General features: G+C 47.9%; 1 protein-coding gene across 5 annotated transcripts in view; it reads right to left on the bottom strand.

Moving 5' to 3' along the window:
- The window catches only part of SYNE2 (spectrin repeat containing nuclear envelope protein 2), a 307352-nt gene that overhangs the window by 13826 nt on the left and 280254 nt on the right, over positions 1-13272 (bottom strand). For all 5 annotated transcript variants that reach the window (XM_045810585.2, XM_045810589.2, XM_045810586.2 and 2 more), the window contains 4 exons: positions 7815-7977; positions 2257-2444; positions 1583-1733; positions 1134-1316 (listed from right to left, as the gene is read on the bottom strand). In XM_045810585.2, the coding sequence (XP_045666541.2) occupies positions 1134-1316; positions 1583-1733; positions 2257-2444; positions 7815-7977 (685 nt within the window). The remainder of the gene's footprint in view (positions 1-1133; positions 1317-1582; positions 1734-2256; positions 2445-7814; positions 7978-13272) is intronic.

The following is a 13272-nucleotide window of genomic DNA, read 5'->3' as shown; positions in this document are numbered from 1 at the left end:
TCCTTTTAGCATTTGAAGTTCTACAATTCTCCAGGTTGGTGATGTTCCCACCCTGCCCTCTGAGGAAGCCCCTCACCGTGCAGACCAGGCACCCTACCCGCTGCTACCTTGTTAGCCTTCCGCGGAAGCTGCTGCTTGAAATAGCAGCTTCCAGATGGAGACGTACTGATCTCAGCCTGGCCTAGTGCCCCATGTGCCTTCACGGAGGTAACCCTGAACGTGTTCCCTCAGAGAAAGAAGACCCAGACTTATCACCTCCAATTAAGGAAGCCTCTTGGGTTACCACCTCATCGATGGGCAGCTGATTCTCAGACAAACGTAGTATTCAGTGCCAAACAAGGGTTTACACTGGTCACGGCCGAATCAGCAGATCAAGAAATTAATGCATGGGGTTGTCTGAAAAGCTAGCCCATTTCTTCCTGAGGGTTTTTAAAAAAAAAACCCACCCAGATTCTCCTCATCTTAGAATGATCTCAAGAGCGTCCTGCCCTGAGAACAGAAGCAGGGATTAAAATCACTTCCTGCAGCCACAAACCACACGGGTCCTGTCCGTCTACACCTAGACTCACAAAGGTTCACGTGCCGTGTCTCCTGCAGTACGCAAATCTTCGGTGAACGTCTACATTCAAAAATCAACCCGAGCCTCTGAGGTTAGGTCAATGTGCTCTGAAATTCGGGGGGGGGGGTGCTAATCGCTGTCCCCCAGCTCCACGATGCAGAGGGGGCTTTGTCTGCATCTCTCATAGTGCAAGACCAGTGGGACACACAGAAACGGGCAGATGGGCAAGGCAGGTTTCCTTGCAGGCCTAGAGGCACCGGGCCTGACCTCGTGATGGCAGCGGCCCGGACCCTGTGGGCAGCCCGTGACCCAACGTGCCGACCTTTAGGGTTTATGGAAGTCGGAAAAAGATGTGCCTGGCACCACAGATCACAGACACAGGCCCTGCCTCCGAAGCCTATTCTTAGGCAAATAACCTCCTAACAAAAGACTCAAGGTTGGCAGCTTTGGCTTAAAGCGCAGGGCAAGCTGTTGCAAGAGCACGAAGACACCTCCGCCTGAACCGAACTCTACGCACTGCTCTGCTACAAGCCCGACGCGGCTACAGACAGGGCGGGGGGCTAGCCGAGGTTACTCTGAGTCTCCGCAGCACGGCCGTGACCCGCCTCTGGAGGGTGTCCCAGCGCTGGTTGCCCTCGTGCGCCATCTGCTTCAGCCTGCTGGCCGTGTCGGTGCGGTTCTCGCGCGCCAGCCGCCGGTACTGCTTGTTGATGAGCTCGAGCTGCGTCAGCCTCTCGTGGATCTGCCGCTGGAAGGCCTGCGGCGCACACACGGGCGCGTGAGACCCAGGCCGGCGCGCCCCAGACCGCGCTCCGGAGGCCGACCCCCGGGCCGCCACGGCCACGGAGAGCCCACCTCCCCTGCTCTGCTGCGGAGAGCGGCCTCTCGAGCTCCCCGCGTGCCGCTCGGCACGGATCGGTCTCGCGGGGCGAAGCTGCCGTGGCAGCTGCCGGCGGGTGTGGACGGGGCGGCCCCGGCGGCGGCTCGGTGAGGAGCGCCGGCTGGCGGGGCTTTGGGCTTTACCTCGAACCTCTTCAGCTCTTCTTTGGCATTCGTGTACAACACCTCTGAGGAATTCGGATAGGCTGCCGTCCTCTCGGCGGACTTGAGCCAGTCCTCGAAGCGGGAGTAATCATCTAGAAATTTCTGCCACAGGCGCCAAGTCTCCTCAATTCTGGCAGGAGGAAAGCATCTCAGTGTAAGCCATCCGCTTCAACCGTGAGCTGTCATCTGTTTTCCCGCCTTGACTGGTCCCATTCCCAACACCCCTTGCACTACTGGAGAGGGGTAGAGACCCTGATATCCCTCTTCCAGGAAATAACCGGGAACATCCCCTTCTTGGTCAGGTCACCTTCCTCCTGGGGACTGCCCCTCAAAGCTCCTGCTTCACAGAGGCTGACCAGCAGGAGACAGGGCTTCCCTCCACTGCTTCGTAGCTAGGGACACAGACGCACAGTGGCCACAGTGGCCAGCCGTGGTTACACCTCACGACACAGGACTGCTGGGCAAAGCCGTTACCCCGATTATATTTCTCTTGAATAATTCATTGCGTGAGCACGCTGACACCTACTGAGCCCTCTCTGCCCGTAGCCTCGGAAGTGAAGCGAACGGAACACGGCTACTGTTATTGAGGGGAGAAGGACGCCCTGCGTTGGGAGGACCGTGTTTCAAACGTTCAGGGGCAGCTCGGTTCTTACTTCATTCGCCGTTCCATCGACATGGCGCAGATGTTCCTCCAGCGTCTGTCCAAGCTTCTGGTGGTCTGCTGGATGGAGTCGCACTCGGTCTCGTTGGCACAGGCATCAGAGTCATGCAGGAGGACATCACAGATGTTAAACACAGACTCCACGCCCGCGCTGTGTTGTTCGATGTCTCGCTGCAGGTCCTACGGTTGGAACAGAGTAAGGAGCACCTTGAGGTGCTGCTGGTGGTGGTGACGGTGGGACGACTGGCATCAGAGGCTCTCCACTCCCCCACCCTTCTTGCGGCCCAGGTGCATGGCCACCTCCGATCAGCAACGAGGACTGTGTCTCTCTCATCTCTGTGCAACCCCTGTGCTGTGGCACCTGACACAAACTGGCCGCAATTGGGATTTGTTTGCTGAACTGACGAGAGGGGTGGGAAAGCAGGAGAACCCTCTCCTGAGAGCCCACGTCCCCACCGACTCCGGGAGGCAAGGGATCCACTCCATACCACCTGAACGCAAGGGCCCCCCATTGAGACATGGCTCCAGGGAGGTCTTCCTTGGGGGTCTCTTCAGCAGGACCTGAAACTTCAGCAGAACTCTTAACCTTTCATGGGTCCCAGAACTCTTAAATCTACTGAGGCCTTTGTGCCCACACACGCCAAATCATGCCCATCCTAGGGCTCCATAGGCCCAAGGGAAGAGTTTGGGACCCTACTTTCCCAACGGATGGGATCCAACAGAGGGGATGGTCTCTCTGGAGTCCTGCGATGGTGACAGTGCCGCTCCCGGATTCAGGAAAAAGAGCATTCATGAGGAGACAATGCATGGTTATGGGGAAAAATGAAAAACTTAACAATAAACACAGCATTTTCAGGTATCACCCGGAGAATATTTCTTCTGCGCACCATGGGAGTGCTGGAGGAGGAAGAGATAAGGAGACTGTTTTGCTGGAATTAGACTTCTTCAGATATCTAAAATCTGTGATAAGTGACAACAGAGCACGCCACTAATCTTAGTATCCAAAGACATGAAGAAATAATAAAGACAAAGCTAAATAAGCCGCTGTTAACTAAAGCTCCCTGGAGTCAACAAAATTCAGTTTACAGGAGAGATTATTTTATAAACTGCCTGCCACCATCTACAGAAAGGCAACATAAAGTTCATGCCGCATCACCTCAGTATTTAATGATTTTGAAATTACTGTTATTAGAGACTACTAATATTTTCTTGCTTTTTTTCTGATAAAGGTACAGTTTTGATCATTCTCTGTCCAGGTGGATATGAAGGAAGAAAACGCTAATACTGAAACCACATTTAAATTAAGCAGTTTTTAACAGGATCCTAACTGATTAAAAACAAACAGCACAAAGTTATGCTACAAAAATATGTTCTGGGGGCACCTGGTGGGCTGGGTTGGAGGAACATGTGACTCTTGGTCTCCGGGCCGTGAGTTCAAGTCCTGTGTTGGGTGTAGAGATTACTAAAAAATAAATACACTTAAAAAAAGAAGAAGAAAAAAGAAAATGTGTTTTTTAGTTTGTCACCCTACGTGTCCTGTGAAGAGACATGAGAAGGGTGATTTTTTTTAACCTCCTGAGTCCAGGACAAATGGTGGAAGTCTTCCCGGGGTCCACGCAAGCACCAGCTTTATAATTATTAGGTTTAAACAGAATTCAAACTTTAAGAATTCTTGTTGGCTCACAGAATTGTCATGAGCCTTCCTAAAATTTACTGGCATTGATAAATGTCTCTTGACTTTATTAAAATAATAAACAAGGAATCCTAACATTGGTGCTGAGTAACAGTGGCGATTTTAATTGAAAAATGGTACCTGCCCCTGACCTCACCTGATAGGGCTGGGTAGGATCTGGTTGAAAAGTACTGAGAAAGTCTAGTCTACAGATAAATGTGACTGCTGCATATTTTAACAGGCTCGTTGCAGTTTCTCTACCTTATCTGTTCAGCTTATATTGAGCAAAACCGCTACTGAGAACTGATTAATACACAGGGTGAATCTGGGAGCAAGAAATGAGCTCTACAATAGTTTATAAAAGACCATCAACATTTGGGTTAAAAAAATTCAAAAAATTTCAAAATTTCCAAAACAAACTTTGCAAACACTGCAGAATGACCTACTGATTTTGTACTATGTACTGGTTACTTTAAAAATATGTAGTGAACCACATTTAAAAATGCAAACCACTTAGGTGCTAAATGACTGACATTTTATGAACCGAAACCATCTCACCACTAGTCCCACTGAGGCAGCAGTATGCACAGTAATTAGATCTAAAGAACTGTTCAAGTGCAATTTGAAGAATGGGACCTAAGAAACAACATAAAACAAGGTAAAAGACTTTTGCCAATGGTTCTGGAAACAGGCTCCGGGCTCCCCGTTTGTTTTGTGTTTCTGTTCCTGAGTAGGTAACAAAGAGCTGTGAAGCTGGGAAAGAGTAGGTGTGGGGGGGGGATGGGGGGATGAGGAGGAGGAGGAGGCACAGTGAGAGGGAGAGGAGGAGAATGCAACCAGGAAGGAGAATACAAAAGGAAACCAGAAAAACAAGATAAGGGGGAAAAAAAGAAAGAAGAAAGCCAAGCCAGCCGAGGCGGGGTGGTGACTCTGGGGGAGGGGCATGGGCTGGCAAGCCAGCGGAGCAGAGTGGTCGAGTGGGAGTGGTTTACGAGGTTGGCATGAAGCTGAGCGCACCTGCTGGGAAGGGGGTTGGTTTCTGGTATTACAGAATGGGGAGTAAGGAACAGCACTCTCTCCCAACGTCACTGTATGACACCTACAGGGAACCGGGAAAGCAAAGAAAACAGGAGAGAAATGCAGAAAGCTTAAGGGAAGTGGTTCATGGTTTGAAAGTGTTACAAAGGTTGCTACCACTTCCTTTGCACTTTGAAGATGATACGTTCCACAAAAATAACAACATCACCCTTACTACCCAAGGAGTTCTACGTAAAAGACTCTGATAAGGTTTGACTTCTTCCCTAGGGTGCTCCCAAGAGCATGACCATGAGGATCTCGGAAGCACGGTTCCTAGTCACTTTTGGGGGCCTGACGGATTTTGCAGAAGGCACTACTACGTGATCCCAAGCTTTTAGGTCTTATTTCTCGAAATAATCATGCAACTTATTATATTTAACTAAAGACAGAAACACAAGTAAGGTTTGTTTTTTGTTTTGTTTTTTTAATGGCCCATGCATAATTCTTTTGTGTGATACATTTGTTTTTTGTGGTTTTGATGGAGCCTTAAGGTCTGGTTTGAGTATTAAAAAAAATTTTTTTTTAAATAAAAGTACTGAAAGTTTCCTGAGGACATCTGTGGTAGGCAGAATATTGGCCACCCAAAGATGTCCCTGTCCTTGTCCCCGGAACCTGTGAATATGTTTGGCAACCTTAATCCTCTGTTGGCATGTAGCCTATCAGCTGATCTTCACATCCTGGATTATCCAGGTGGACCGAGCATGATCCCAAGGGTCAAGTGGCAGAAGGAGGTAGAAGAGTCAGTCAGAGGGAGAAGGGACCCTGACAGAAAAGCACAGACAGATGCAAGGTTGCTGGCTCTGCAGATGGAGGAAGGGGCCATGAGCCAAGCAATGTGGGGGCCTCCAGAAGCAGGAAAGGGTGAAGAAGCAGATTCTTCAATAGGGCTGCCAGCCCTCCTGACACATTCATCTTAGTCTGGGGTTGGATTTCTGGCCTCAGAACTCCAGTAAGATAATACACTTGGGGTAAGTTGCTAAATTTGCGGTAATTTGTCAAACCAATCATAGAAAACTCATACATCTCACTTCTCCACGGTAATGGTCGTCCTGAACACCGACTCCTTAAATTGCTTGGATTACTATGAGATAGGAATCCCGTGACAGTGATTCTGAGTTCAATAAAGAAGGAAGCTTCAAATCAAACCGAGTGTATTTATGGACCATTTCAAAACAGGACCAAACAACGCCAGGAGGATGGGCAGCTGTTCCAAATTGTACCCTTTGGGGGAATACACTCCCTGCAATTTGATGATGTTTTGGCAAACCTCAGATTTATAAAACGTTAACACACATTATGGGCCCTGCCAAATTTAGCCAGTCATTCTTTAAGAGGAAAAACATACTCAGTTCCTATACTATTTACCTGAAAAAACTCACCAGGCAGGGTAAATTGTTATTTGCAAGGCCTGTCTGTAAAGAGACTGTTCAAGAAATTCACCCTAGTGGATCGAACTTGCAAATTAAGTCAATAATGTCCAGCAGCTGTGACTCCAATGAGAAGGGCATTAAAATCTCTGCAATGTCCATTAACATGGTACTTATATCAGTATTCCTTTCTCCAGAAAGCAAAGACAGAACTGAGATGACCTCAGTGAAAAGGACATACTTAAATTTCTGCAGCTAACTGCCCAAACCAGTATTTTTACTTCATAGCCTTGCTAAATCATACTAACTTGAAAGTCAGAGAATAGGCGTTGTTTACAAACAGTAACAGTAATAGACTGAATAAAGATCTAAGTCAAGAGGAATGTCAAATACTTGGCTCTATTTTGCGGTAGCAGGAGATGTTACTCATTACTATTAAAACGATCAACTTGAACTCAAGGGAATTTGTCATTAATTTATCATCACCTTCTGCCCTTGAATCTGTGAGAGAGGTTCAGCCCCCAATTCTTTCTCTAAGAGCAGCTGTTACGTGTGGGTGAATCTTCCTGGTGTGCTGACAGACAGCAAACACCAAGGTTTGGAGGTAAATGTGAGGAGAACAGATAGGAGTCTGAGAACCTGAGGACAACCATATTGCTTTATATGGTCAAAACGCAATCTACTCCTGGGTCTAAGAAAAACCCATGAAGGTGAAGGAAAGCTACCGAAAGGCTACTATAAACTTAATTTTAAAAATGAAGATAAGCTCCAGGCACTGCACATGAGAATGAGCATGGAATGTGAGTCGATGGGAGGGCAGGAAAGTGCATTCGGTAAGTGTGTGGCATCAGCAAGCACCCACCAGAGTAGTGTGATGGTAACACCGGCAGGACTCAGTGGGTTCATGCTGGGGAGTTCCCAGGGTTGGCTCAGAGGGTGCATAACCGATGAGAGACACTGATGAGGGAGCGCTGCAGGAGCGGCTTCCTAAGCTATTGGCCTAAATGTCTTCCTTTTTACACTTTTTTTGTTTGTTTGTTTTGGGAAGGTCTATCAGATGATCTGTTGTCCCATGAAAACTTCCCTTGGTTAGAAAATTTTCCTTTCAATTCATTGCCCTCTAAAACTATAGTCACAAAACAAACATCCAAGTTAAAAAAATATATAAGCAAAACACCTTATTTACCACTAAGACCTACATCTCAAACATTATTCAAAGCAGTTCACAAAGAGATGCGTGAATGGGGCAGAAGACAGGCACACAAGAGATGGCCTCACACGTACAAGCACCCGGACAGGTGGTCAGTTTTCTCTGGAAAAACGAGCCGATGTTATGAAATGTGAGCATGCTAAAGGACGCAGCCAATACGGGGATGGCTTGAGTCAGCAGGTATCACAGACACCTGTACTCTTACAAAAGCTTTCTTTCCTCACCTGCTGCTCGGCGAGCCTCTTCTGGATCTCTTGATCGTCACAGACGTCATACACGACAGGCTTAGAGAGCTCTGACTCAATTCGAGCCAACCAGGTACGAAGGTTGCTCATGTTTTTGTCTAACTGCTGAATAAAAGCAAAGGTCTCCTTCAGCTTCTTCACCCTAAACATATTTGCAGGAAAAAGAGGGGTAAAAACCCAAAGCCCAACGGTTAGTGGTGACAAGAACGTGCCAACCAAGGTGTCACAGTGTAAAAAGCAACTTATGTTATTGATTTTATAGCAGGAACAGCTCTCACATCACAGAGTTTTCGCAGAATATGTAACCCTTTACAAAACCGCTGGTCTGGTTGACTTTCAAATGGGCTAAGCGTTCATCTACCTATGCAAATACGAAGTCCTATCATTCCAAAGTGGGATCCCCTGAGACCCAGTACGTCTTTCTGGGGCTCCCGAGGAAAGAGTAGATGCCATCTCATTCCCTTGAGGTTAAAATAACCACACTTGGGGCGCCTGGGTGGCTCAGTCGGTGGGGTGTCCAACTCTTGGTTTCAGGTCAAGATCGTGGGTGTGAGACTGTGCTCCTTGTCAGGCTCTGCGCTCACGGTGGAGTCCGCTTGAGAGTCTCGGCCTCTGCCCCTCCCCCCGCATGCACGTGTGCGTTCCCTCTATAAATGCATAAATAACATCTTTAAAAATAAAATAAGCACACTTGATTTCTGTCCAGTTTCTGTCTTGGGTATACGCCGAGACCGCAGCAGCCAGGGACTTTCCCCGACAGTTTAAAGAATTTACATGCCTGGCTCATTTGGTGGTATCTGGCCCGCGAGGCTTCTCGTGGGCCTCTCTTCTTGAGCAAGCACTGAACAGGAGCTAAAGCCCACCATGTCCGGTCTAAGGGGTTGAGGGAGCCTCACACATACACCCAGCCCATTATGGGGCGGCTGTATCAGCCAAAAGGGGAGCAGGGAGTGTGGTGGGGAGCAGGGCAAAGACAAGCTGCAAGCACAGTCCTGAACCATCTGCCTCCGACACAGCGTGGCAATCTGAACGAGCGCACACGCGTCGGTGCACTGGGTGAGCTCACTGGCACACCGACGTACTGTCAAGGGGAAATGACACAGCGGCTAGGAAAATAAACTTCACGTAGATCCTGAAAAAAATCCTTCTCTATAATCTGCCTTCACGGAAGTCCCAAAGTGAGTGAGGGCTTGTTCTGGTGATCTGTGGGTTTCTTTTTTTTTTTTTTTAATTAATTACTTTGAGAGAGAGAGAGGAAGTGAAAGAGCATGCGAATCGGGGGAGGGGCAGAGGGCGAGACTCTTCAAGCAGACGCCCTGCCGAGCTTGGAGCCCAATACAGGGCTCGATCTCACGACCCATGAGATCATAACCTGAGCGGAAACCAAGAGTTGGGCGCTTAAACCACTGAGCCACCCAGGCGCCCTGGTCTGTGGGATGCTTAGTGAATCCCAGAGACTTGGAGTGATAGCTGCAATGCAGTTCCCAGCTATCAGTACTCATGTTACCAGGTGCTGTCAGAACTCCATCCTGTAGCACAAGAGAGAGAAACTGAGGCACTGGCTCCAACCTGTCGGAGTGCGCTGCACTCCCTGTTACCTTCATTTCTTCTTGGACTGCCCATCAACAGATGCCAACCACCCTCCTTGCCCCCTACCCAGCTGTGGTTCTGTGGCCAAAAGGCACATTCTAGATGGTAAGTCTGATCCATTCACGCTCAAATGCTTCCACAGTCCTCACCCTACCCCAACATACCAGTTTAATACCGTGACCTTTTCAGGTCATGAAGCGTTCAGCGGCCTCTCTCCATCCCAGCACTCTGCAAAATGGCTCTCCTTCCCTTCCCCTGGAGTGTCTACCACTGCTCACCAAAGACACTGAGGGCCCCTGGCCCACGTGCTCCCGCAGCACCCGGGACCTCCTGCCCCGTGTTGTGTCCACATCCCTCATTCGCCGTGCACCTGTCACGACACTGTCCGCGCTAGCCAGGCTGCGCGGGCTTGCCGTCTCTGCACGCACACACCCCCACTCCGCCCGGTGGGCAGGTGCTACTGACAAACATCTGTTGCAGAATAAATGTGTATGAGCACTTCCACGACATGCTATTATTTAAGGAGACCAGGGAATTATGTGTGTTTTAATTTTTAATTTTTACTTATTTTTTATTTTTTGCATCCTACCACCAACCAAGTCAACCCTGCAGACTGACTCTTACCTCCAGCTCTATTACCAGCTAGTTTTAGGATTTAGGGAAAATCCTTTTACTTCAGCATCCTCAACTCTAGTAGGCTTCTGAGGCCCCTCAAACTTCGGGAGGTGGTAATATCTGAGTGAAATTAAGGGCAGAGTTCTGGAAGTGAGCAGACCTGGCTCTAAGTCCCGTTGTACCATCTATGAGCTGTGCAGCCCTGCAAGGAGCCTAACTTTCCTGATTCCCAGTTTCCTTGTTACTTGCAAAATTATCCACCTTGCAGGTAGTTTGTGCGTGAAGTCTTTGGTGTAGAGTAGCACACAGGATGATTCTAGCTCTTACTATTGCCAACTGGGATTCCGTGCTGCTACAGTAACAGCTCATGTGTAAGGCGCCGAACCTACAAAGCCCTTTCATAAGTATTTCTTCTCAACTCTGCCATGAGTCGGGCAGGCCTGGGAGGAGGCCGTGGAGTCTGGTGGTAAAGAGCACAGACTCTGTGGTCAGGGCCTGGGTTTGAATCCTGGCTCTGTTTAAGCTCATCTGAAAAACCATGTCAAAGCTAGTTATCCCTTCCTTCCCTGGGTGGCTGAGAGGGTTGAATGAGATAAAAACACATGGAATGTATTTGGCATAATACCTAACAGAGACGGATGCCCAAAAACCATGATCAAGATGATTTTCATGGCGGTAAGTTTTTCCAAATTACGGTCTTACTGCAAACACCACAAGGAGTTCCCTTTAAAGCCACAAGATGATTTATTAAAAAGGAAGTAACAGAATCTGGGGCCAGGCCTGGATGCAATTGTAACCTAGATCCTGCCTTTGTTCCCGTGGCTTCAGAGGCTTTAGAAGGACACCCTCCTTACCCCAATATCTTGTCACCCTGACTGCTTAGGGACCAGAAGGGACACTCCAGACAATGCTAGAGGAGCTGGGAATCCCAGGCCCTATGGGACAAGGAGTCTTTCATGCAGTTTGCAAGGGGCTGTCCTTCTAGAAGGCTCTGGCTGAAGAGGCAGCCCAGCCCCGAGAGCTTCCTTAGACATGGGGAGAGGAGCTCTGGCTTGGTGGCCCCTGCACAGCTCTCCTGCCAACCCCTTCTATCAGGCATCTCACCCTACTCCATCCTAAGCACCTCAGCCTCTTTATTTTAAAAAGAAAGGGCTAAAGTATAACTTTTTAAATGACAGGAGCTAACGAGAGACAAAAGAACCTGGGTGCAAACACAGAGATGCAGTGATCACGAATCCTGGTCATTCCAGGGTGAGTGTGCAATAGCGGGGGGGGGGGGAGTACGGAGCAGGGGGAGGAGAATTCACTTGGCTTCCCCAGGACTCTAATACTCCAGGCCAGCGGTGTTCAAGATGGAGTGCTTAAGACAAGCCAATGGAGTTAGGGAATAAAATATTAGACTTTCTACTGTTATTCCATTCTTTTTAAATGTCTACACTGGGTATGCTTTCTAATTCACAACCTTGATGACTACATGGAACAACACAGAACTGGCTGACATCTACCTGTGCCAGGCCCTCGGGGCTCTACTGGACAGCAACCCATTTAATCCTCCCCACGATGCTAGGAGATCAGTACTGTTAGCATCCCCATCCGACAGGTGAGGTAACTGCGGCACAGGGATCAAATCACCTGCCCCAGGCATGGGATCATTAAATGGCACAGGCAGGATTCCAACCCAGGCACTCTGGTCCGGAGCTGCTGTTCTTAGGCCCTTTCCTCAGGGCCACTCATATAAACCTGCACACACATTAGCTAGTATCGGGCACAGGATGTTGCTGTTAGGGAACATGATGAGAAGTCCAGTCTCACGGCTCTGGGATACACTGGGGGGCGTGGGGGGAAGGGATGGAAGCCCGTCCACCAAGTGCAGTACTTTGGGGGCCCACATTTGCCCCTCCATAATTCCTTTCGATAAGCATTTAACTATGTGCTTTGTCTTGGACCCTGTGCAGATTCCCAAGGATTCAAGAGATAACTGAAATATAGGTCTTATTCCCTAGAGCTCATGACCTAATTTAGATTGAATTTTGACATTATAATACAACAGAGGAGGTGCTCAATAAATATCTTTTGAACGAGTAAATGATGTTCAGTCATACCTTCAAATTTGTTTTCATAAAAGACATGGCTGTGTTCTATATTAAAGGAAAGAGGTAAAGGTCAGAGCACCTCCAAGCCATCTTGCCACAAAACAATTTGCTGCCACATTACCCTACGTGCTCCTCTACCATGGTCCCATACAGGACAAGTGAAATACTGACAACCAAGCACACAAATCATACATACTCTTAGGGCACATCGAAGGGGAAGGGAAGGTGGGGGGAAAGAAAAGAAGAGGTTGCCAAGAAGCTACAAAAGATTCATCTAATCAGGATTTAACCTACTTCTAGGTCCCAACCTCTGACAAAAGGCATAATATCCAAAACTGCAGCGTGATTTAAAACATTTTTTTCAGATAATCATGTTACAATGTACTCTAGGAACCATCAGATGACGGTGGAGTCCGCATCATTCTATTCTGCACAGACGCTGTAATCTAATTATCACCTTTCCCAGGACAGGGAGTATGTGTCATTTGCCAGTCCAGGCAACCAACCTCCATGTTAGGCCTCATTAATATCGCTCTTGGAAAAATTTGAATCTTGAGTTAATGCTGGGAAACAAGGAAAGCCATTCAGAATCCAGCCTGCCGGCACAGGGAAGAAACCACAATATTGCATTACATCGACCCCCAAGGCAGTTTGTTTATGTAGCTCCCTATCTCTGCACTTGCCCATTTTTCACGCCGGCGCACTCCACAACGTTGTGCACACATGTATTTCAGTAAGTCATACTGCTCCAGGAAAGAGTAAGTGTGGTTTTCTGAGTTGAATTCTAATTCTGAGGATTGGAAAAACGTTTTTAGGTGCAAAGGGAAAGTGTTTCACCTGTGTAGATAAGTGGAAGACCTGGAGAGAACTAAAACATTTTTACATGAAACCAAACAAAATAAGAATTTTTGCTAAGAGTAGCTACAAATGAGAAGATCTTTTGCAGGGATTATGGGTAGAAATGCAGAAAATAATCAAGGTGAATAAAGTTTTATTTTAACAGAGAAATATCAGAATATAGGATACTTATGAACTGTGCTCTCCCACCAAAACAAACAAAATCAAGTCCGGCTAATATCATTCTATGTATCAGACCTAAGTCTTCCAATGTGTGATGGAGCTTTTAATATCAAATTCAT

Source organism: Ursus americanus, chromosome 26, assembly GCF_024610735.1.
Source record: "Ursus americanus isolate L20-20 chromosome 26, mUrsAme1.1.p, whole genome shotgun sequence".
In the NCBI taxonomy this organism is placed as follows: Eukaryota; Metazoa; Chordata; class Mammalia; order Carnivora; family Ursidae; genus Ursus; species Ursus americanus.
Note: the sequence above shows the minus strand (reverse complement) of the source record. Positions and strands in the feature narration are given on the sequence as shown.